Below are 23,552 nucleotides of genomic sequence, written 5' to 3'. Positions count from 1 at the left end.
GATGCTTTTGTAATAATATCTTAAATAATAACATATTATTTTCAAAACACAGTTTAAAAACTTGACAGTTTCTTTTTTTTTCTAAGCTACCTTGTTAGGTATTGTCTACTAGCTGTATTTTAACTCTTCAATTGCTTGTAAGGTATGATTCTAATTTATTAAGTATTTTTCAATACTTTTTCATGTAGTTTTTCAGCGCCAGCTCCACCATCTTGCAAATATCCATGCCAGCCCATTGATTTGAATTTACTGTCCAGTTGTACTGAAGGGATTTTTTAAAATTAGTAATGTAAATGTGTGGAATGTAGACTGGAGTTAACATCAGGACTTTCACCTCCTTCTTCAGTTGTCTGTTTGCATCGTGCATTGCATTATCAATGGTTGATGCTTTTGGGAAACATAGCCCTGGTCAAGTTTTATGAGAGGCTGAGTCACATGTAGCCTGAGAACAAAGCAAAATATATTGATATGTTCAAATATATCTCATTTACTCAAACTTTAAAGGTCCTTCAAAGGTTTAATGGTGTAAACGTTGCAAACATTGTAAGGTCCTGTGCAGTGGCGTAGCATCTGGGTATGCAGAGAATGTAGTTTTTTTTTACTATTATTAATACTACTCTTATGTTGGATCTGGATGGCCTGTTACTTCACAGAGATTATGCATTTATCAGGCTACTCAGATGAAAACAATGAGATATAAATGTCCTTTGCGAAGCAATGTGTTTGGTATGGTATTTTCCTGATACGCTGTAGTGAATGTCTATAAACACCTCTTCATTGCATTTGTTGTTTGGGGCCCATTTTTTGCATATGTGCCCAGGGCTGACTTGCTACCCCACTGATCCTGTGGCTGGTTAATTGTCATATAAATGATTGCTGTAGAAACCTGGGTAACTTTTGGTTATCTTTTTTTGGATCCATTTTCTCATGTTAATAAAACACCCTTTTGGTTATATCTGTCATCCTCTTTGAATCTTATTTTGATATTCTGTTCTGTTTCCTTTAGTTCATGTTTTCTTGCTTTGTTTAGTTTCGGTTTCTGATCAAGTCCCTGTTAGTTTCTGTGGTTACTTATAATCATCATCTGTGTCTGTAGTTCATTGTTATCTCCCACATATATACTCCCTGTTCTGTTCAGTCTTCTGCTGGTTTTTGTCTTTTGTAATGTGTTTATCTTAAAGTCAATTTGGAATATATTTTCCTATTTCGTGCATGTTCTACGACATCAAACCTTTACAATATGCAGTAGGTGGACTAAGTTACAGAAACACCTGATAGCAGTTTATTAATTTATTTATGTTTATATTTTTTTAGTTTATTTTAAAGCCCCAAGGAGTGAACATTTACATTTTAAAGAGATTTTATTGAATAGAATTGCATTTAAACACACTGAAATGCGTGAATTTTTATACAAATAAAGCTAAAGTAAAATGAAATTAACCATTTAATAGTCATTAAACCCATGCATTGTTTATTCATTCTACAAAAGCTAGTGGACAAATGCTTTTTTCTTGTTTTGGTTATTTTACATAGCCATTATTTACATTTTACGCTATGTATTCATTTTAGGCAAATTATGTATTTATGAGAAAATGCTTTTTGAGATTTCTTTGTCATCTCATGACAACTTTATAGCATGTCAGCAAAATTTCAGTTTTTCAGCTGTCAGTACAGTGAAAAATCAAATATAGCCAGAGTTTCTATGTGTGCACACCTGTGCATATGTACTGACTGATTTTAAGTTGTCCCTATTACGAAAGCTTCCTGTAATGATTATGTATTGTGTGTTCTCTCAGATGGGTCATTTTCTAAACAGTTTTCAGCAATATCTTAATTGACATTTGTTATTCATTCTAGTGTAAGTGCCTTCTTCAAAGACACAGGACCTGTGGAGTCGAACTGTGATCTTAGTAACTCTCCTGGGCGAATCCTACTTAGTATTGAGTCAGCAGCCTTGGAGTTAGTAGCCCACATCCTTAACCATTAGGCCCAATCCATGTATATTAATGTATCCTAAGGTAGTGGTAGTAATTGCTTAATGCTCTATTATTTAAGACATGCCTTTTTGCTTCTGTGAGGGTGGAGGGTGTATCCTGCTGTGATGTTTATTTCCTATTCTTTCAAGAGTATTTCCTTGCATTGAATTTCTGTCCACAGTTCAAAGTAAAGATGCCATACCGCAAGTACAGCAAGCGTTGCATTGTCTTAGACATCATTCTTCGTCTTAGAACTGTTTTTATAGGTATTTGGTGACCTGTCAGTCTCAGCACTTTCATTTCAACCGAAGTGCAATTAAAGTGAACCCATTTATGCCAAAGTCTATTCAGAAGCTTCACAACTATGTAAAACATTCCACATTGGCTCAGGCTGAAGCATGTGCAATGGCCAGCGGGCTTCAGAGAAACAGCACAGCCTGTATGTGTGTATGTGTGTCTGTGTCCCCACAAGTATATTAAAACCTACAATTTTGGACATAGGGACAAAATTTCCATCCCCATGAGTGAACAGCTTTATAAATCGTATAATACAAATAAATGTTATAATGATTGTTTTGTTGTTGTTGTTGCTGTTTTATGTAAATGTTTTCTGTAATGTAAGGTTCAGGGGTAAGGTTAGGGTTAAACAGTGATGGGAATAACAGCGTTATAAATAAACAGCATTACTAACGGCGTTACTTTTTTCAGTAACGAGTAATCAGACGAATGACTTTTTCTCCCGTTACAGCGCTGTTACTGTTACTGACAAAAAAATACCGCGTTACTCTAATTTTCATCTGAGTAGGCTCTCTCTCAGCCATGTAGGACCTGCAAAGTATTTTCTCTGGGGTGTGTTGTTGGACTGATGATGATTGGTGTGTGATGATAGACCTGCAGTGCGTTTTGTTGTAAAGAAATAGTACAGGTTAGTCATACACAAATACAATTTTAAACTGATAATAATGTATGATGCTCTCCATGGGTGGATTGGCCATCGGGCAAGTCTGGCAAATGCCAGAGGGGCCGGACCATTTTTTTCAATGTGGGCCGGTCAGTTTTATTATATATATATAATAAAATATATATATATATAAATAAATAGTTTTTACAGGTCGAAAGCGCATAGGTTGGGTTTTTATTGCAATGGCCAGCCTGGTACCGAGATGGGCCGACCGCCCCGCCCCCTTTAGTTACTGTGCGCTCTCACGCCACAAAATACATTGGAGCAAAGAGGACACTGACAATGCGTCGACAGACAAGAGAAATTTAAACAATAAATACCATTTTGTGGCTCTTTAATGTGTCTTGACAGATTGCTGTAGCACCTCAGTTCAAGCAGCCGTGATACTACACACCATTTTTCAAATTCAAATCCATGACGTTAATCTAACTGCTTTATCGGACATAAATGTGGATACGGTGTTATGATTGGTTAGATAGCCAGTCAATCAAACTCAGTCAAAATCAGTCATCAGAGAGAGAGCGCAATACAAGCAAATTGTCAGTAAAAGTTAGAAAAAAAGGAAAGGCGGTGAGAAAAGGTTCGAGAAAGCAAAAAAAGATTAAATAAAATTAACCCAACTCTTTTCAAAGGGTTTGAATTTGGCTGCTGCAGTGGAGGACAGAGGTAAGAAAAAAAAAAAAACAGAAAATACAGCTAGCTCAAGTAATTTTCATGCAATTCAATTCTTGCTACTTTGCTCCAGTGTTTTTGTTGTTGTTGTTGTTGTTGTTGTTGTTGTTTTTTGTATAAGTTGTAAGCGTAGCATATAACCCGTGTATATTTAAAATGTCATTGCTTCGTGATAATTGTTACAAGTGTTAACTAGCCTGTTACTGAATTACATGACTGAAATATCAGCAGATAAGGCAGGATTTAGGGTAAACAGACTGCTGTACTTGCAATATAGTCAAAAACACGTCAAAAACGTATAGCAACCCAGGTGGAAAAAAAGTACACTTCCATAGCCTACTTAAAGTGCTCTATTTTCGTGCACTAATTTTGTACTTAAAAGATTGTTCTTAATTTTGTACTTCCATAGTATTTTTTAATAAAATTATTCTTTAGTACTTAAGAATATATTCAATATGTGCTTTTAACATACTATCTCTGTATTTGTAGTTTTATGGGTTCAAATGTACTACTGTAGTGGTAACTAAATTCTCAAAATAGCACAGTTGAAAATAAGATGTTCTTAACATTATCTTAAGAAGTACTTAAAAAGAATTTTTAGTATATTAAAGTACAAAATTAGTGTGTGAAAATAGAGCACTTTACAGTTTTTTTTCAGGTGCTAACATACGTTTGTCCAATCTTTAGTCACATTTTCAAAACTCTAAACACATTTAGCAGAACATCCGTCTGTTACCATACCATTAACACAATTCATGTCGTTTTCACACAAAATGCAGTCAATTAACACATTTCTTAAATGCTTACATTTTCTTTTCATATAAGCTTACCCCATACCAAAATCATGGATCTTTCTCATCTTATTTGCAAATGCTTAAACACAGCAAGTCAGAAATGAAGACCCAATGTTCCAATCTTTAAATAAAGGATAAAACCTATACTTTTGCAACAACAGCAGTACTGCAAAAGTACTGGAAAAAATATCAAACAAATACTGAAACAATTGATAAGCATTTTTAATTAGCAGATCACTTAAATAGAAATAGCAGATTCCAATCTCAGTTGGAGGAATAGTCAGGTGTTGAATTTATTTTCATTATATGGACATACAGTAAAATAGGACTCTTTGAATCGGATTTGTTCAGTGTGTATGAAGAACAACACAGAGGAGCAGAGAGAAAATAATATCTGGGTAAGGGAGAGGAATAGATGAAGGAGGAAAGGAGAAGTTGAATCAGGACAAGGGAGAAGAAGAGGTATAGGAGAGGAGGAAGAATGTGTGCTAGATTGTGCATTTCTATGGTTTTCCCCCTTACACATGTGGAACCTATGAAAGCTTATTTCTGCCACGAATAGAAAATTTAAAAAAAAGGTAATTGTGACTTTTTATCTTACAATTCTTACTTTTTTTCTCTCAGTTCCTAGTTTATATCTCACAATTCTGAGGAGAAAAAAAAAAAGTCAGAATTGCACAATTGCAAAATAAAAAAAATACTTTTGATAAAAAGTCAAAAAATTACCTTTTATGCTTTTTTATTCTGTGGTGGAAAAAAGCTTCCATAATAACCAAAGACCATGTATGTTGGATTTGTTGTTGATCAATGGCAGCAATTTCAGGTTTTCATTTCAGTAAAAGCTTTATACTACAACAATTCCACTACCACTGTTCTATATTTACAAAACATGTGATCTGCATAGGGCACTAGCTACCAAGGGGACACCATCCCACCCTCTATGGGGGCAACATCAACACCACACACCCAACCCCAGAAAGAGATTTCAACCAAGGGGGCAACTGAAGTTCTGCATATATGGGGACTCATTTCACCAGTAGCTGCCCTGAGCAATTCTGTTACTTTCTTCTTCTTCTCTTTTTCTACTGCACATTCTATAAAATAATGACTCACTTCTGTTACCAAGAATGCACACATTCAACACTCAACCAAAAATGGCTTACATGCAATATACTTTTACTGCAGTAAAAGGAAAGTGAATTTTAAAAACTATGAATTTCATATTTTCTGTTGGTTGAACTGAAACATGACAAGTAAATGCAGTTTTCGTAATGCCATCAACTGTTAGTATTTTGACAGTCATTGCACTTTGACTGACTATATGTTCATGTTGGATAGAAAACTAGTGCTATGTTTTGACAGAACGATTAAATTTTGAACCAGGTTTGCTGTGTTTTGATAGAGTTAGTTTGTGTTGAAAAAGGTTTTTAGTATTTTGAAATGTAGAGTTTGTGTTTATTTAACAAAATATGGTTTTGGGCAGAAAATTAACTATTTGGCCACATGTGTGATGTATGTGTGTTGCTGTGTTAAGAGTTTAAAAAAAGTACTATAAGTATTGGTAAACGCTTGTTAGCAATTGAAAAAAACTGTAAGTACATTATGGAAGTGTACTTTTTTCACCTGGAATGCGCATGTCCGTGGGTGTGGTAATGTGGGCTGGTGTGGCTACAGTGCCAGGGCTGAATTTTTGTCTCAGTCCGCCCCTGCTCACAGACATGAGAAATATATCTATAGAAAGCTTGAAATGTCTCATTTTAAAGGGCATATTGCAGGTTAGAGCTTCAGTGATTCAATGTATAGAAAAATAATGTATGAAATAGATTTTCTTGAAAAACACGTATGAATTTGCTAATTAGGCTTCTGGAGTCGTTTTTTGTGAGAAAATTTTTACTTCCGCATTTGAAACATGCCAAGTCGCAAGTGACGTAACTGAAGGGAGCGCGATCAATATAAACAATAGGAAAAAAATGGATCGCAATGACAGTTCGGACGCTGAGGAAATTGTAAATGTTTATTCATACTCGTATAACAAACCACAGCCATACAATTAGCCTGCTATGTGGTCAAGAGAGCAGGGACAGGCCAGGATTAGACAGAATAACGGTCAAATGAGACAAATTGAGCTGTGGTGTGAGGAGAACCAGTGGAGAACAGGGCGAGACCAGTGTTAGCTTATAGATATACACGTTAGCAAACGATATGTAACACTGTTCTCAGATCACAATATTGTACAGATTATTATGAATCAGGCAAAAGCAAAGCTATTGGTCATCTAGGAGTAACGTTATTGATTACTAATAACAGAAACTAATAAACTTCCTTAATATCCGTCCACACTAACGTTACATGATATAGCGGTTTCTCATCACGACTGATTTGGTAACGTCAGTTAGCAAATGTAAAAAAAAAAAGATAAAAAAACAAGACTTATGGTGCACCATTCCCGTTTCATCTCTCTGATGGATCCGTGATCATGTCTCCCGCCGGCGGCCGAACATAGTAGTGTTACTGTATGTGTTTCTTGTAATGTTATCCTTTATTCATTCATTATGTGTTATGAGTTTATTCCGTGCCCATTCACTGATAGTGTGGGGATATCAAACTATATTACATCAAACAACAGCAGTTGTTATACAATTATTGTAAATGTTTACCACATTTTGAAAAATTATACACTTGTATTTACTTGTTAAATGTTACACTCTGTGTATAAGTATAGACAAACTTAACGTTTTGGTAACACTTTATAATAACGTTCAGTTATAAGTCATTTATGAATTATTAGTTAATGATTAACAAATCATTTACAAAACATTAATATACATTTTAAATGATTGATAAGTGATCTACTAATATTTTACATATGTTTTATAAATTCAGTTATAAGTCATTTATAAATTATTTGTTAATTATGAACAAATCATTTACAAAACATGGCTATATGTTCATAAATGATTAATAAGTGATATACTAACATTTTATGAATGTTTTATTAGTTCAGTTATGAGACACTTATAAGTTATTAGTTAATGATGAACGAATCATTTACAAAACATGACAATATACGTTCATAAATGATTAATACGTGTTATGCTAACAATTTACAAATGTGTTGTAAGTTATCTCAATTAAATAAATCAAACAGATCATTAGTAGATGGTTTATAAGTTATTAGTTAAGACATTATTTATCACTTATAATAACGGAAGTATTTATGTCAAAATTGTTTTAGTATGATTATCTCAATTAACAATTGTTAATCATGAACAAATGTTGAACAAACCATTAGGGTATGCAGAAAGTGTTATAAATGACTTGTATACATATACAAATAATTTGTAACAGGAAAGAAAGGTCTACAAATGATACGTAACACATTTACAAGTGAAGAATAGTTTACACTTTAGTATAAGGGGGTGCAGAAAGCTTTGTAAATGGTTTATTCATGCATTTACACATCATCTATAACAGGTGTTGAAAACTTTGTATTGTGTACTGCAGTGTAAGTGCTGACTGGTGAGGGTATAGACAGCTGTCTTCTCTGACACACATGGAGTGTTTAACTCTGTGCACCTGATGTGAGCTTCAGTTGAAGGTAAATCCGGATCAGAGGGTGACTTCATCACTAGACCCCACACACTCCACACAGAACACAAGTCTGTGCTGAAGAGTGAAAGGATTTAATATAATCCACTGGAATCACCTGACTGTAAGGCATTTATAAATGTTTATCCACTTCAAAACAAATAAATTACTCTTCTTAAAAATATTGCTTTAGCATACCTGCATGTTTGTGCTTTTGAACACAGACCAGCTTACAACTTCATCAATAAATCATATACTGATCATTTACTAATGATCATTTACTAATAATCATTAACTAATCACTGATCATTAACTAATAAATTATAAATGACTTATAGCCAAATTAATAAAACATTCATAAAATGTTAGTATATCACTTATTAATCATATATGAATGTATATTCATGTTTTGTAAATGATTTGTTGAACATTATCTAATAATTTATAAATGACCTATAACTGAATTAATAAAACATTCATAAAATATTAACATATCACTTATAAATCATTTATGAACGTATAATCATGTTTTGTAAATGATTAGTTCATCATTAACTAATAATTTACAAGTGACTTATAACTGAACGTTATTATAAAGTGTTACCCAAAAGACAAAAACAAACAACAAATAAATACAATAAACCTTCAGCTGTACAATTGAATATTTTTTTTTATTATAAAACTGAAGATCATCTTCTATCACAACTTGTGCTTTCTTTGACCACAATGACAGAATCAGTGATGTCTGGCTCTCCCAACGCCTCCTGAAATAAGCATAGAGGGTCCAACTGTAAGTTTCACTCAGTAGACTAAAAGTAGACCGTTACATTCACTGATACTAGCAATTCTGTTAATGCATTGAGTACTTACATTTCAAGTCTTGAAGAATTGTGGGTCCTCCTCACAGGTACACCGAGGAGCACGGAGGGCTATGGTGCGTTTCATGTTGACATCATGCACACCCTTCAAAGTCAAACAAAAATTAACATGTTAAACAAGCAAGCCAACTTTATTTTATACAGTGAAGACAGTGATGGAGGTAGTAAGTGTTGACAAATTTGAACTCACCTGAAGATCATAAACATTTAAAATGTCACACAGAGTCTCTGAAATCTTGTTGACGTGTGCTGTTTTCAGTGATATCGTGTAACTTTGTACAAACCTAGAAAACCAAAAACACACAAGTGTATGACCAACAGTGGATGTAGAAAAGAAAAAGTCTGTGTCCAGTTATCTGAGGAGACATCACGTAACTTGCATTTCAACTCAACTGAAGTTACCTTAAGTGTTGAAGCTCACTCTTCAGTAAGCATCCAGTTCAACCTGCAAGTAAAGAAAGATTGAAAAGGTTTACTAATCGTAGATAAAGCTACTGCTAGTTTATTCACATGAATGTAGGAATAAAATCACATTTCTCAGATCAGTGTGCTTAACAAAAAGCAGCAACACACTGATATAATGTAGGACTGCGATGACGGGGGAAAAAGGTAGGTAACGTTAACATCGTTGCCCTACATTTTCTTCATGAAGATATCCTTACAAAATCAAATAAGAAAAAAAAGAAAATGTTTTGCTTTACTTACATAAGTTCGTTCCAGACGCTTGTGAATATCTGCTACGCTGAAAGGATTCTTCAGGTAACGTTGATTAGAGCAACGATGTGACGTGGATGACAGCAGTTTACATCGCTCAGTAAACTTAGAAATAATCATTAAAGTAGCGGCGTTTACTCAGGTTTACATTCCACCTGTAAAGAGCAAATAGTATACAAGTATCTATTAATAAAGGTAACATGGTCTAACTGAATGTGCCAAACTTTACTTGAACTTGCCAGCTTTCTCATTGGCTCCAGCAGCTCCTTGCTAGTTCAGTCAGAAGATGATGTCTATAGTGTTATTTCTTCAGGGCTTGAACTGCTCGGTGTCTGGGGATTAAAATCTGCCATTTCTTCAGCTATGATAACACTTCTCTTGATTACTACAAAACAGAGAAATATGGCATGTTATGAGAAATAATCACTATTTCCTGTGCGTCTTAACATGCTGAGTGAAGAAGCAGCTACAGTAGTAGCAACAAAAGCTGTGATTGTGTTGTATTCCATGTTTTAGCAGTCATGAGAATCTGTAAATGTAAATTCTGCTTACATTTATCAACTGAAGATGATCTCAGACATACTAATGCATAGGATTGCAGTACATTTTCATCATAACAAAAAAATCAGTGAAACTAGCTTATGTAGGTTATTTGAAAACAATGATCTTCAATGACAGTATAAACAAATCCTCTTCACTCACATTCTTGAAGAAACATGGAATAAAAAATCTTTTGCTTATTACAATTGCATTTATATAAATATATGAGCGTGGAAACTCGTGCAGGACGAGAAAGAGCCTCTTCCTCAGCTCTTTGTTTGCAGATCGAGTGTTGTTTGTCAAAGTTTAGTGCAGCGTAAACACTCGAGATCCACATATCAATGCTTAGATCAGATGAAGAAGATTTCGTCCGTTTATTAGCTGTAGTGGCATATCGAAACTTTTCAGACAAGCCAAGAGAACCGCGTTCGCGGCAGTCACGAGAAGTTAACTTTAGAAAGTTCTTTTATAAGTGTCTGCTAAGTAAAAATACTACACATGTAAATGTGCGTCGATGCTTACCAGAACTAATTATTGTCGTCATGATATACTCAATAATCCTTTGTCACTTGAAGAATTAAAATTTGCATTGGATTCTTTGCCAAAGAACAAAGCTCCGGGTAGCGACGGAATTCCCCCTGAATTAATTTCTGTGATTTGGGATATAGTGGCGCCACTTATTTTAAATTCATTTAATTTTGCGATTGAAAACGGAGCCCTACACAGGGACCAAAATACAGCTCTTATCACTCTTTTACTTAAAAAAGACAAAGACCCCTTGGAATGCGCTAGTTATCGTCCTATTAGTTTAATTACTGTTGATGCAAAACTTCTTGCCAAAACTTTAGCCTTTAGACTAGATAAATGTATACATAAGGTCATTAATTATGATCAGTCTGGCTTTCTCAAAGATCGCTTTGCGTCAGATAACATTAGGCGATTGTTACATATTATTCACAGATCCAGCTCCTACTCAGCAGTCCGCAGTCATCTCTTTGGACGCGGAGAAAGCGTTTGATAGGATCGAATGGAGCTTCCTCTGGGCGGTTCTGAAACATATAGGGGCTGGACAGGAATTTATTAAAATGGTTCAAACACTTTATAACGGTTGCTCAGCTCGTGTACTCACTGGTCCTCTTGTGTCTCCTTCTTTCTCTCTTGGTCGAGGTACTCGTCAAGGCTGTCCATTGTCGCCTTTGCTTTTCACTCTGGCAGTGGAACCATTGGCTCAAGCAGTACGCCAATCTTCCGCTATACAGCCCATTATATGTGTTAATACCTTACATAAAATCTCTCTTTACGCGGATGATATTTTGCTCTATGTCGCCAATATTTCTATGTCCGTCCCTAAATGTTTAAATCTTTTTAACATATTTGGTAAGTTTTCAGGCTACAAAATCAATTGGAATAAATCGGTTTTAATGCCCCTTAATGATGCTGCAAAACTAGAATCAAGCAGCCTACCCCCATTGATCCCTATAGTCAATCAATTTACTTATCTGGGTATCACAATATTCTCAACTATACACTCTATCCCCAAATACAATTTCCAAATTCTCTTAAACAAGATCAAGGAAGATTTAGATAGATGGTCCCCATTATGTTTAGCTCTACATGGAAGGATATCTACCGTTAAAATGAATATTCTGCCTAGGGTCAATTTCTTATTTTCTATGTTGCCATTACCAGCACCTGAATGTTTCTTCAAAGAGCTTAACATGGTTATTTCCAGATTTATATGGAATAAGAAAAAACCCAGAATCCGGCTTAAGACAATGCAACGTAGGAAACTTGATGGGGGTCTGTCACTTCCAGACTTTAAATTATATCATTTAGCATTTCAAATAAGGACACTTAGAATCTGGGTTAACCCCAGTTCTCCTGTTCCTTGGCGAGATCTAGAAGTGAACATTACCCTACCTGTTCGCTTACAAGATCTCCCCTTTTCAAGTATTTCAAAAAATTCGAAGAAAAAATATGGACCCATTGTTGAAAGTTCCCTTAATGTATGGAAAAAGGTTGAGAAAATTATGGGTGGTCCCTTTTTATATACAAGTGCAACACCTTTATGGAATAATAACTGTCTACAAACTGGGAAAAAGCCCTTTGTTTATAAAGCCTGGTCTGATTGCGGTATTCACACTTTGAATGACATTTTTTGTGAGGAAGGCCTCAAATCTTTTCAAGATCTAAGTAAAGAATTCTCCTTACCAGGATTTTCCTTTTTCTTATATTTAAGACTGAGGTCAGCTCTAAAGGCCTACGGTGTTCCCTGGACTGCTAATATATTCCCACATCCCTTGTGGAAGTGGTTGGACTTTAACACCCCCTCAAGTGGCTTAGTCTCTAAAGTCTATAACTCTATTCTCTTTCATCAGTACTCCTATATACCAGCTATTTACTCCTGGGAAAAAGAAGTAACAACTAAACCTGATTGGGATGTTGTATGGGCCAGATGTTTCATTGCATCTAAAAACATGGCGCATCAGATGATCCACTATAAACTTATTAATAGGGCCTACATCACTCCAAGCTTATTGTATAAAATGAAGATCAGATCTGATCCTTACTGTCATCTATGTAATAATTCTATAGTAGGCTCGTATTTGCACATGTTCTGGGAATGCCCTATGGTGGTACCTTTATGGTCCCTTGTATGTATGGTTCTTTCTGATATCTTACATCTAGAAATACCTCGGGACCCCATGATCTTCTTGCTCTTAGATGACTCTACACTTCAGCTAAATACTCATCACAGAAGGATCTTATTGGCTGCAGGTACTGCAGCCAAAAAATCTATCTTAAAGCTATGGATTGAACCATCCACCTCCTACAATTACATCTGGCTTTCTTACTTCAGAGACATTGCCTTGCTTGAGGGAACCACTGCTAAACTCAATGGGGCTAAAGACAGTACTATTCAAAGCTGGTCAAGAACAGCCGAAATGTTGTTAGAACTACTTAAACCTTGACTTCCTAATTTTGTTATTTGGTTGTGATAATTTTCATGGCATCTGTTTGTATATAGTTCATTGAATCTGTCTTAGTGTTTATGATGCAGCTAAAATCATAATAAAAAGTTAATCACAAAAATAATGGGGGCATCCAAGTTATTTGACATATTTGAATTTATTATTTTTTTAAAAGTAACGCAATAGTTACTTCCCTGGTAATTAGTTACTTTTATAATGATGTAACTCAGTTACTAACTCAGTTACTATTTGTGAGAAGTAACTAGTAACTATAACTAAATACTTTTTTAAAGTAACTGGGGTTAAAGGATGGAATGTAACGTTTGTACCCTAAAAATCATTATGACTATGAAGAGTCTTTATAAAACACAAAAACCCAACGTGTGTGTGTGTTCTTGTAAACATGGTTTATGAGGACACTTCCTGTGTCCTGTAAACAAAATAGCTTAAAAAACATACTAAACTGTGTTTTTTTGTTTTTGTTTTTTTTTAATTAAAAAAATGCAGACAGTTTCCTGTGATGGGTAGGTTTAGGGGAAGGTTTAGTGTAGGGTGATAGAATATACACTTTATACAGTATAAAACCCATTACGTCTATGGAGAGTCCCCGTAAACCACATATACAAGTGTGTGTGTGTGTGTGTGTGTGTGTGTGTGTGTGTGTGTGTGTGTGTGTGTGTGTGTGTGTGTGTGTGTGTGTGTGTGTGTGTGAACTATGAAAGCTATGAAAGTAATCACAAGACATTTCTATGAAGTCAGCCTGACATAAGCTGTTGTAGGAAGTAATGAATTTTCTGAATCACTCACACACACACACAGAAACACACACACACACACACACACACACACACACTTGTATATGTGATTTACGGTGACTCTCCATAGATATAATGGGTTTTATACTGTACAAACTGTGTTCTATCCCCCTACACTACCCCTACCCCTAAACCTACCCATCACAGGAAACTGCACATTTTTACTTTTTCAAAAAAAAATCATTCGGTATGATTTATAAGCCTTTTGAAGAATGGGGACATGGGGTAATGTCCTCATAAGTCACCCTCTCCTTGTAATACCTACGTCATACCCATGTCATTATACAAATTTGTGTCCTGATATGTCACAAAAACACGAGCGTACACACACACACCCATACCACGGTTGCTTCACTCACTGCAAATTACTGCCAACACAGCCAGTCTGTGTTGTGTGCTGTGTTTGTGTGTCTGTTATGCATTTAATGTAGTTTGGTATTAGATATTTGATGGGAGTGCACTTTGGTTATAATTATTGTGTGTGTGCGTGTGTGTGTTTGTATGTACAAAATGAGCTCAAGGCTGGGAGATTGGTGTATTTGTCATGGCACTAATTTTCTGTGGGTGGAGAAGGCGAGTATGAGCAGGTCATTCTAACCTGACCTGTTTACAGTGAGTTGTGCAAAGATCAGACTACCGATAAAAGTACACATCAAGTGGCTCCATGAGCGAGTGTAATTCTGATGAAGTCAAGTCTAAATTTCTGTAATATTTACTCAATCTTTCATCCCCTCCTATTCTCCTCATTCTTCATTAAGTGTGAATTATAAATATCAGGCATCTGTAAATGTGATTGCACATCATGGCAGAATGAGGTTTAATTGACTTGTTTGCATATGGATGAATAGTTGCTGGATTTCTGAGAAGAAAAGGTGAAATGAGATGAGGATCAATTACCATTTTATAACTCGTTCATTTTTGAGAAAGGAAAGTGAGTAAGAGCAGGAGAGCTCTAAAAGACTTTTCAATCTAAGAGGAATATAAAATGTTAGTGCTGAAGACATAGGGCCCTATTTAAATGATCTAAGCGTGGTCTGAAGTACATTACACAGGTGCACTTAGGGCATGTCTGAATCCACTTTTGCTAGTTTCATGACAGAAAAAATGGTTGGCACATGATCCAAAGGGGTTGTTACCTAGTCTCTCAATGAGTCATGGGTGTGTTTTGGGCGTGACGTGCAATAAACCAATCAGAGTTTCATCTCCCATTCCCATTAAGAGCCAGCTGCATTCGCACCATGGTGGATTCGCTATTTACACGGCGGAATGTGCAAGCAGAAAGACTGAATGCTCCTCCAGAGAGGATTCCTTTTATTTTTAATATTTAAAAATTATGGTAACTCTTTACAATAAGGTTCACATGAGTTAACTACATTAGTTAATATGAACTAATAATGAACTGCACTTATACAGCATTTATTAATCTTTGTTAATTTCAACATTTACTAATACATTAAAATCAAGAGTATTTGTTAACATGAACAAACAATGAACAGCTGTATTTTATTAACTAACATTAACAAAGATTAAAGGGGTGGTTCAATGCGATTTCACTTTTTTAACTTTAGTTAGTGTGTAATGTTGCTGCTTGAGCATAAACAGTATCTGCAAAGTTACAGCGCTGGAAGTTCAATGCAAACGGAGATATTGTTATTTAAAGTTATGGCAGTTTATTGCCTACAAAAACGACCAGTTTGGACTACAACGAGCTTCTTCCCGGGTTGGTGACATCATAAACCCTGCAAAACACGCCCCCGGGAACATGCAACAAAGTGGGCGAGGCCATGTCAATGCAGCATAATGAAAGCGGAAGAGTGGTGTACACCAGACGCGAGCGGTGCGGCGCGTCAAAAGATAATAGAACTCATTGTAATCTTTAATATTTTCTACACTGGATGCGATGCTGAAGACAGCTTCCAGAATCTACATGAGTTCAATGCTGGATTTGCACAAAGCTAGGCTTTTACTGAAAGATAGAGCAGTTCCCACTTTAAAAGCAGAAGCTGCTGTTTATTGGCTTCAAACTGTAAGTACGTTTTATTGTTTGTACATGTCTTTTAAATGTATAGTTCTGTTGCTATTTTTTGGTTGCATCAAGGACGTATACAAAGAGCAACTCCTTTTTGCTTCGCTAGCCAGTTAGCTGTATTATAGTGCATACTTCTCCAACAAACACCAACAAACTTCTATGTTCATAGACAAACAGTTGTTCATGCCGTAAATTAAACGCTACCTTTACAAAAATGCGAGTACTCAGTCATGTATTCAGCTACAGTTAAGCTTTAATCAGGATAAAACTGTATATTGAAAGCTAACAAACAGCAGTGACAGAATATCTAAACACTTTGACACAAATACTAAATGAAATACCATTCCAAAGTCCCTTTAAGACAAGTAATTTTACTCGGCGGTCATCTTTGAAACGCCTCTTAGGCATCATGCAGCTCCTATCTCTTTGAATGGGGAAACATCAGATTCTCCAAAACTGTTCGCCAACCTTACGATTAAATTTCATATTTGAAATCACCAATGAAATCTAACAACAACCGACTCATAAATTTAGTTTCTAAACGCTCGAATCATGACAAAAAAAAACTGTATTTTTTCAGGCTGGATCAAGCTAATGCGCAGACCTAAATGCGTGTCTCTTCGGAGGCGCGCGTCTGACTGTTTCTATAGAAACCGGTGATTCTAACGGCCGCTGAGGTGACGCGATGACTTTACCAGTCGGCGGTTGGCTCTTGGCTTTAGAAGGCGGGACTTATTCCGCCATATTGCGCGTTACACTTTCTCCCATTCAAAACAATACGAGTGACACGTCTTGTGTTATTCTATACCATTCTTAAACGTCCTTTAAAAACTGCGATTGCTGTTCATCTGGGTCTGATTCGGGCTCAATTTGATACAGCAATATAATCAAATTGAGCATGCAATATAAGCGAAGCCCACGTAACCGGTAAAAAATGGTAAGGGGCGTGGCGTTTCCGGACACTTCAGCGAATCACGATGGCTCTGGATTACACTGGGCCAGCTAACCAATCTGAGCACATTGCGTATGTCGGAGGGAGTGGCTTCATAGAAGCAGGAAGTCAAACGAGCCGTTCATATGACAGTGGAAACAGAGGTGTAGAATAAATCTAAAATATATGAAAAATACAGCGTTTTCAAAAAAACGAAGCATTATGTTAAACTGCGCCATTAGACCATTGAACCACCCCTTTAACAAATACAGTAACACATGTATTGCTCATGGTTAGTTTATTTTAGTTAATACATTAACTAATGTTAATGTATTAAACAAATTAACTTTATTGTAAAGTGTTACCAAAATGTTTGTTAATAATTTAATAATTTAATTTAATTTGACTAATAAATTTTTACCAGGCAAGATTTTTGTTTATTCAGTTGCCATGACAACTAGCCAGAGAACAGAGCGCGAAGTCGGCATCCTCCGAAACAAACAGCCGTCTCTGAAGTGAGCGTGCATGTATTGAGCAGACGATTTTCGTGAACACATCCACGATCTCTTTCATGTTCTGCATTTTCGCAAATAGAGCTAGTTGGTGTATAATACAGTGATAATTAAGGAAGTCGGGAAAAGCATCCTCCTTGTACTTAATAATAGGGAATTTAAGCAACAGCTGCGAATGGAACGGCTAAGTTTGCTGTCACACGCCGTAGCCGAGAACGTAAAAAATCACTAAGCAACCGTAAACAATACGGCGCAACGCGGATTTCATTCATTTATTGAACTACAAAAAAATGTCATTCAAAGAAGCAAGAGAAGGGTTGCTTTTGGCATTAAATAATAATCTATTGTCAGAAGAAGAGTTTTTACTCTTGTATGATGTAAATAAGTCTAAAAACCTAGATTTACCTTGTAAGCAATACTTGCCTTTTAACCTTGATTACATGGAAGAAGACGAATGCCTAAATGAATTTCGTGTCAGAAAATGTGACCTACCAATTCTGGCAGATGTTCTCGGGATTCCCAACGAGATCGTTTGTGATCAGAGAAGTGTTGTGGGAGGAGTTGAGGCGCTGTGTATGCTGCTTAAAAGGCTGACATACCCATGCCGGTACAGTGATATGATGCAAAGATTTGGTCAACGACAAGTCCCAGTCCTGTGCATGGCCACAAACACTGTGCTGGACTACATATATTCTGCACATCATCAGAGGATAACTCAGTGGAATGACAACATACTGAACCCTGCAGCATTGAAAATATATGCTGACTACATCCACCAAATAGGAGCCCCTCTTGACAACTGCTTTGGATTCATAGATGGCACTGTACGACCCATTGCCAGACCAGGTGTGACACAGAGGATCCTATATAATGGTCACAAACGAATTCACAGTCTAAAATATCAGGCAGTAGCCATTCCTAATGGTTTGATTGCCCATCTGTACGGTCCTGTAGGTCAGTCTGAATGCTTTACCATCTTTAGAAACATTGTCATTACCTTGATTAAAATATATATATATATATATATATATAGTATTAATATATTTTAACAGAGGGAAAGAAGCATGACTCAGGAATGCTGGCAGAATCTGGACTATTGACACTGCTGGAACATAATGCCATGTCTGTAGATGGTCATCCAATGTGTGTGTACGGCGACCCAGCATACCCACTGCGTGTGCATCTGCAAGCCCCATTTCGACATGTTCACCTCACCCCTCAGATGATGGAATTCAACAAAAGAATGAGTGAAGTCAGAGTGTCTGTGGAATGGTTGTTTGCGGACATAGCAAACTACTTCAAGTTCATGGACTTCAAAAAGAATTTAAAAATTGGTTTGAGTAGTGTTGGAAAACTGTATGTTGTATCTGCTTTGTTAAGAAATGCACTTACTTGTCTGTATGGTAATCAGACATCGCAGTTTTTTAACTTGGATCCTCCACACATTCGTGACTATTTTTCATGAGGCAACACATGCACAGCTATACTGTGCTACATATGCATGTATAAATAAATAAATGAAATAATTAATTAATAAATAAGTAAATATATCGTAAACAAACACACAATATAAACAGAATTTAAAAAGAAAGACATTTTATAATAACATTTTATTATTTTAATATTAACAAAAACATAGACTACTTATATATAGTTAGTTTAGTACACAAACACACAATATACATAGCACAAAATTTTATTAGAAATGTGATATTTTATGTTAACAGATTTTATATTTTATTAACAAGCATTTATACGTTAAAATGTTTTATGAATGAAATCACAAAGAAATAAATGTTTTTTCAAATTGCAAAAGAATAAAAGAATCACTATTTCTTTGACATACTTTCAATGAGACTAAGTAATGCTTGCCCTTGCTGTTGCTGAAGTAGCATAGTCTGCATTGCCTGCATTTGCTGTTGTTGCATTAGTTGCATCATTTCACTCATCTGCCTTTGTGCCTGTTGTGCTGCTTTTGCTTGCTCTTCAACTTGTATTTTTTTTAATTCCAATTCCTTTTCCCTTAGAACCCTCTCAGTCTGGCTTCTCTCCCTCAAAAACTCAATAGTGTCATTCCCACTCCTTCTCCTACATTTGTTGTTTCTCCAGTCCTCTCCCTCTTCACTAAGCCTCCTGTTGGTCTGGCTAACCCTCTCCATGGCCCTCTTCCTCGCCTCTTCTGCTTTGGCCCTGTCTGTCTCTAACTTCCTCATATTCTCATCACTCCATTTGTTTTCCTCAGCTGCTCTTTCTTTTTTAGGGGCCAAGCACCGAAGGTGCTTAGGCACCTATTGTATCTGTTGGCGTTCCGTACGCTTATTATTATTCTTCTTCCGTTTCTTCTTCCGCTCTTGAAGTCTATGGCAGCCCATAGAACCGCTTGCGGGAAAGTTGTGAAATTTGGCACACAGTTAGAGGACAGTCTGAACTATGCCCATAGCAAATTTGGAGTCTCTAACTCAATCCCTCTAGCGCCACCAGCTGTCTAAAGTTGCACTTATGTTTATGTTAATAACTTTCGAACCGTAAGGGCTAGAAACAAAAATCTTTTTTCCTCTGATTCCTTGGGTCAAGACGAATCGATTGCACTCTATGACGTCATTTTCCGTCATGAAAATTTTTCCGCCATTTTGAATTTTCTGAAAAACGTACTTTTTCGAACTCCTCCTAGGCCGCTACTCCGATTTTCACGAAAATTGAACCACATCATCTTCAGACCATGCCGACAGAAAGTTATGGAATTCAAGTCGATTCCTCAAACCGTTTTCGAAAAACACACAAACAAATTGTATGTAGTGCTTGCGAAAATAGACATAAGGCTGTATCTCCGCAACGCTTTATCGTATTCAGACCAAACTTGGTACATGGCATCACAAGCATGACCTGAGGCAACATGCAGTGTTTCGGCGCAGCGCCACCTAGTGACGCGGAGATATGATAAATGGGTATTTTTGCTTATAACTTCTGATGGGTTTGGCCAAAAATCATGAATTTGGTCTCGTTGGATTTGGGGCATCATCTTGAGTCGAACGATATCCAATTTTCCCATATTGGCCATTTCAGCTGTCAGCCATTTTGAATTTTGTGCTTAAATGCTGTATTTTACGAACGCATTAGCGTATCATTATGAAACTCGGTATGGGTCATCAGCATAATGTCCTGAATGAGCTTAAGAAGTTTCGGACCAGCGCCACCTTGTGGTCAAAAGTTATAACAAAATTTACAAAAATGCTAATAACTTTTGACTATATTAACCGATTGTAATGAAACTGATCTCAGTAGATTCTGTGGGTCATGCTGAGAACATAGATATCAAGTTTGCCATAGTTAGCTGAACTTCCTGTCCGCCATATTGTTTTTCTTTAAAAACCTACTTTTTCGAACTCCTCCTAGACCGTTGCTCCGATTTTCACCAAAATTGAACCGTGTCATCTTCAGACCATGTCGACAAAAAGTTATGGATTTCAAGTCGATATGTCAAACCGTTTTCGGATACCAGAGCAAACAATTTGAGATATGATGCAAAAATGACTCTTGAAGCTGTATCTCTGCAATGCTTTATCATATTCAGATCAAACTTGGTACGTGTCATCACAAGCATGACCTGAGGCATCATAGAGTGTTTCGGCGTAGCGCCACCTACTGGAGTGGAGATATGAAAAATAGCTATTTTTGCTTATAACTTCTGATGGGTTTGACCAAAATTCATAAATTTGGTATGGGTCATCAGGACAATGCACTGAAGGAGCCTGAGAAGTTTCGGACCAGCGCCACCTTGTGGTCAAAAGTTATAACAAAATTGACAAAAATGTTAATAACTTTTTTTTCTAATTGCTCACTGCTGCTGTTGGTCTGATGCTCCCAGCCATGTTGGCTGGCTTCTTGTGCCGTTTTTGTGCTTGGCCCCGTAATTGCTGCTTGCAGCTATATTCTGTTATTTCTTCTATGAGATCATCAAGCTCTGTTGTTTTTGCTGATGTGCCACTGCTCTTCTCATCTTTGTTATTTCTGGCCTTGTATTTCACCTGTATCAAGGTGAATCTCTCCCTCACTGATCTCTGCGTAACTTTAAATTTAAGATCTTGAGAGCAATTCAGTGTGTCTGCTATTGTAGACCAGGTCTTGCCCTTGTCAACACTGCCCTTCTTGTACCTGTATGGTTCTGTGAGTAGTATTTCTCTACAGAGAAGTACATCATGCTTCTCTGTCCACTCCATAGGGGCTCTAATCAGCAAGAAACATGAAGTAGCTATAGCTCACTTTTGAAAAGTAAGTATAATTAACTGTCTTGTTAGATAACTAATAGTAATAACTAATAATTAATGTATTAATCTATTTCTAATTTGCTAATCTTCTTTACCCAACATTAAAAATATTTTTATAGCATAGTAATACATTTAACATGTTTTTTTAAGAGGATGTTTAGGCAATACTTACATTGTTCGCTTCACATCATCTCTAATCTCAATGCTGCCTGAGGTGTTGTTGCCAACAGCAGACATAACTTTGTACAAACGGAAAAAAAAGTTAAAATTAGCTTAAGTTTAAAACATATCAACACAGATTGAAATAAAAGACAAGTTGTACAATCATATACTGATGCAATTACAATGTCATATACCATAAAACATAACATTTACTTACCTACTCTCTCACGTTGTAACGACTACGACAAATCAGCTGTTCTCCCGTAGTAGACGGTTACAGTAGAACGTCACGAAGTAGCAGTTAAAGTCGCGCATGCGCAATACAACATCAGAACACCGTTGCCGTTCCATCAGTGGCTGTTGCTTAAAGTCCCTAATGAATCCGTTTGAACGGCCAACCATCGCATGTGCTCTGTCAGTGTTGATTGACATCAGTTTAGACACTGGCAGCTGTGTTTTGTCGACAAAGATTATGTAAAACTGTCTGATTCTATTCAGTGCAAGTCATCAGAATAAGGTAAATGCCCTGGCTAATGTGATCTGTTGTGCTGTTAGAATTTTGAGTTTAGTATTAAAATTGAAAATTGTTCAAATTGAATATCAACAATGAACATGTATTTTTATTTTCCTGAATTCCATGTAGAGATGCATGCAGTAGTAGCAACAAGCATTTGAAATTAAGCTGTTTTCATGAGAATATTCTAGAAAGTGCATGAGCTATTACTGAGTAGGCAGTTTCAGACATGGAGCAACATGATGATGTTAAAACTTAATATAGTTTTATTGCCTCAACGTTAGTGGGATTTTTATATGCATTAAACTACTGATTATATATCCATAAAAATTACAGACAATTTAACATCATTACTGGGTGTAAATATGGTTCTTTTGATTTATTCTATTTCTTTTTTCTTTTCTTGTCATAAAACTGTCTCTTAGAATGTTCTTTGATCTTCAGGTACAGACCCGGTTTAACAAAATTAGACATGTTTGTACAAACTAGTTAAATGACAAGGTTTGTTAGTCAAAGCTACAAAGGTGTAAACAAGTGACATTGAATATTATGAATCATTTTTTTATGCTACCCTATAGTAAATTTAGTTTCAAAATAATACAAAGTGAAAATAAAGTGGTATTTTGGGTTAAATTTATGGAAACTACAGTTGTGGTGAATACACATGAAATACAACCATGAACTGTTAATAAGACACTGATCCTGTGTGCAAATCCTTCCAAGCTAACGCACAACATACCAGATGAAGACGAAACATAAGACATGAATAAAATCCAAAACAAGAAAACTAAACAGACATGAACAACTATAATCTTGGCTTGAAACAATAACCTGATTCTTGGGACATGACAAGGACACATGGCAAACATGAGGGCTTAAATAAAAGACAATGGATAATCACATGACATAAAGAAACAGAACTGATAACAAGCTAACAAGACAATAGAGTACCTCAGGGATGACGTGTTTTTGTGGGCCAACCCGGAAGTTAGCGGCGCACGGGTTCCCTCAATTGAAAGCCTATGCATTTTTCCCATAGATTTTTGGAAAATCGCAGAAAATAAGCTCTGTGTTTAACAAAGGGTTATGACACTTACATGTTTTGTCTATCAAGATAATCTTTACAAGTTAACACAACATTTATACATTTTGAAGCCTAAATAAAGTTGTCAGATATAAAAGGCTAACAGTAGGCTATAAACAGACTACAGCACACCATGGTCACGGAT

The 23,552-nt window shown here is 36.2% G+C and overlaps 2 protein-coding genes and 1 long non-coding RNA gene across 3 annotated transcripts in view; 1 reads left to right on the top strand and 2 right to left on the bottom strand.

Moving 5' to 3' along the window:
* The window catches only part of ar (androgen receptor), a 123,617-nt gene that overhangs the window by 62,757 nt on the left and 37,308 nt on the right, over window positions 1-23,552 (top strand). The gene's annotated exons all lie outside the window — the stretch shown is intronic.
* LOC125266420 lies at window positions 8,644-22,342 on the bottom strand. Its single transcript, XR_007184491.1, has 6 exons — window positions 21,820-22,342; window positions 9,575-9,968; window positions 9,272-9,314; window positions 9,060-9,153; window positions 8,862-8,954; window positions 8,644-8,755 (listed from the first exon to the last, which is right to left on the bottom strand). It is a non-coding gene; the product is annotated as an uncharacterized LOC125266420 (long non-coding RNA).
* On the bottom strand, window positions 19,121-21,832 carry LOC125266419 (inner centromere protein-like). Its single transcript, XM_048187038.1, has 2 exons — window positions 21,313-21,832; window positions 19,121-19,638 (listed from the first exon to the last, which is right to left on the bottom strand). The coding sequence occupies exons 1-2, from the start codon at window positions 21,597-21,599 to the stop codon at window positions 19,212-19,214; spliced, it is 714 nt and encodes a 237-aa protein (XP_048042995.1). The 5' UTR covers window positions 21,600-21,832; the 3' UTR covers window positions 19,121-19,211.

This window comes from Megalobrama amblycephala, linkage group LG4 (assembly GCF_018812025.1).
Source record: "Megalobrama amblycephala isolate DHTTF-2021 linkage group LG4, ASM1881202v1, whole genome shotgun sequence".
In the NCBI taxonomy this organism is placed as follows: domain Eukaryota; kingdom Metazoa; phylum Chordata; class Actinopteri; order Cypriniformes; family Xenocyprididae; genus Megalobrama; species Megalobrama amblycephala.
The sequence above is the reverse complement of the archived record's forward strand: the minus strand, read 5'-3'. Positions and strand labels throughout refer to the sequence as shown.

Coding starts and splice junctions, on each gene's coding strand:
- LOC125266419 (XM_048187038.1), bottom strand. CDS start 21,599: ATGGAGTGGACAGAGAAGCATGATGTACTTCTCTGTAGAGAAATACTA. Junction 19,639..21,312: donor CTCATAGAAGAAATAACAGA/ATATAGCTGCAA, acceptor CTTGGCCCCTAA/AAAAGAAAGAGCAGCTGAGG.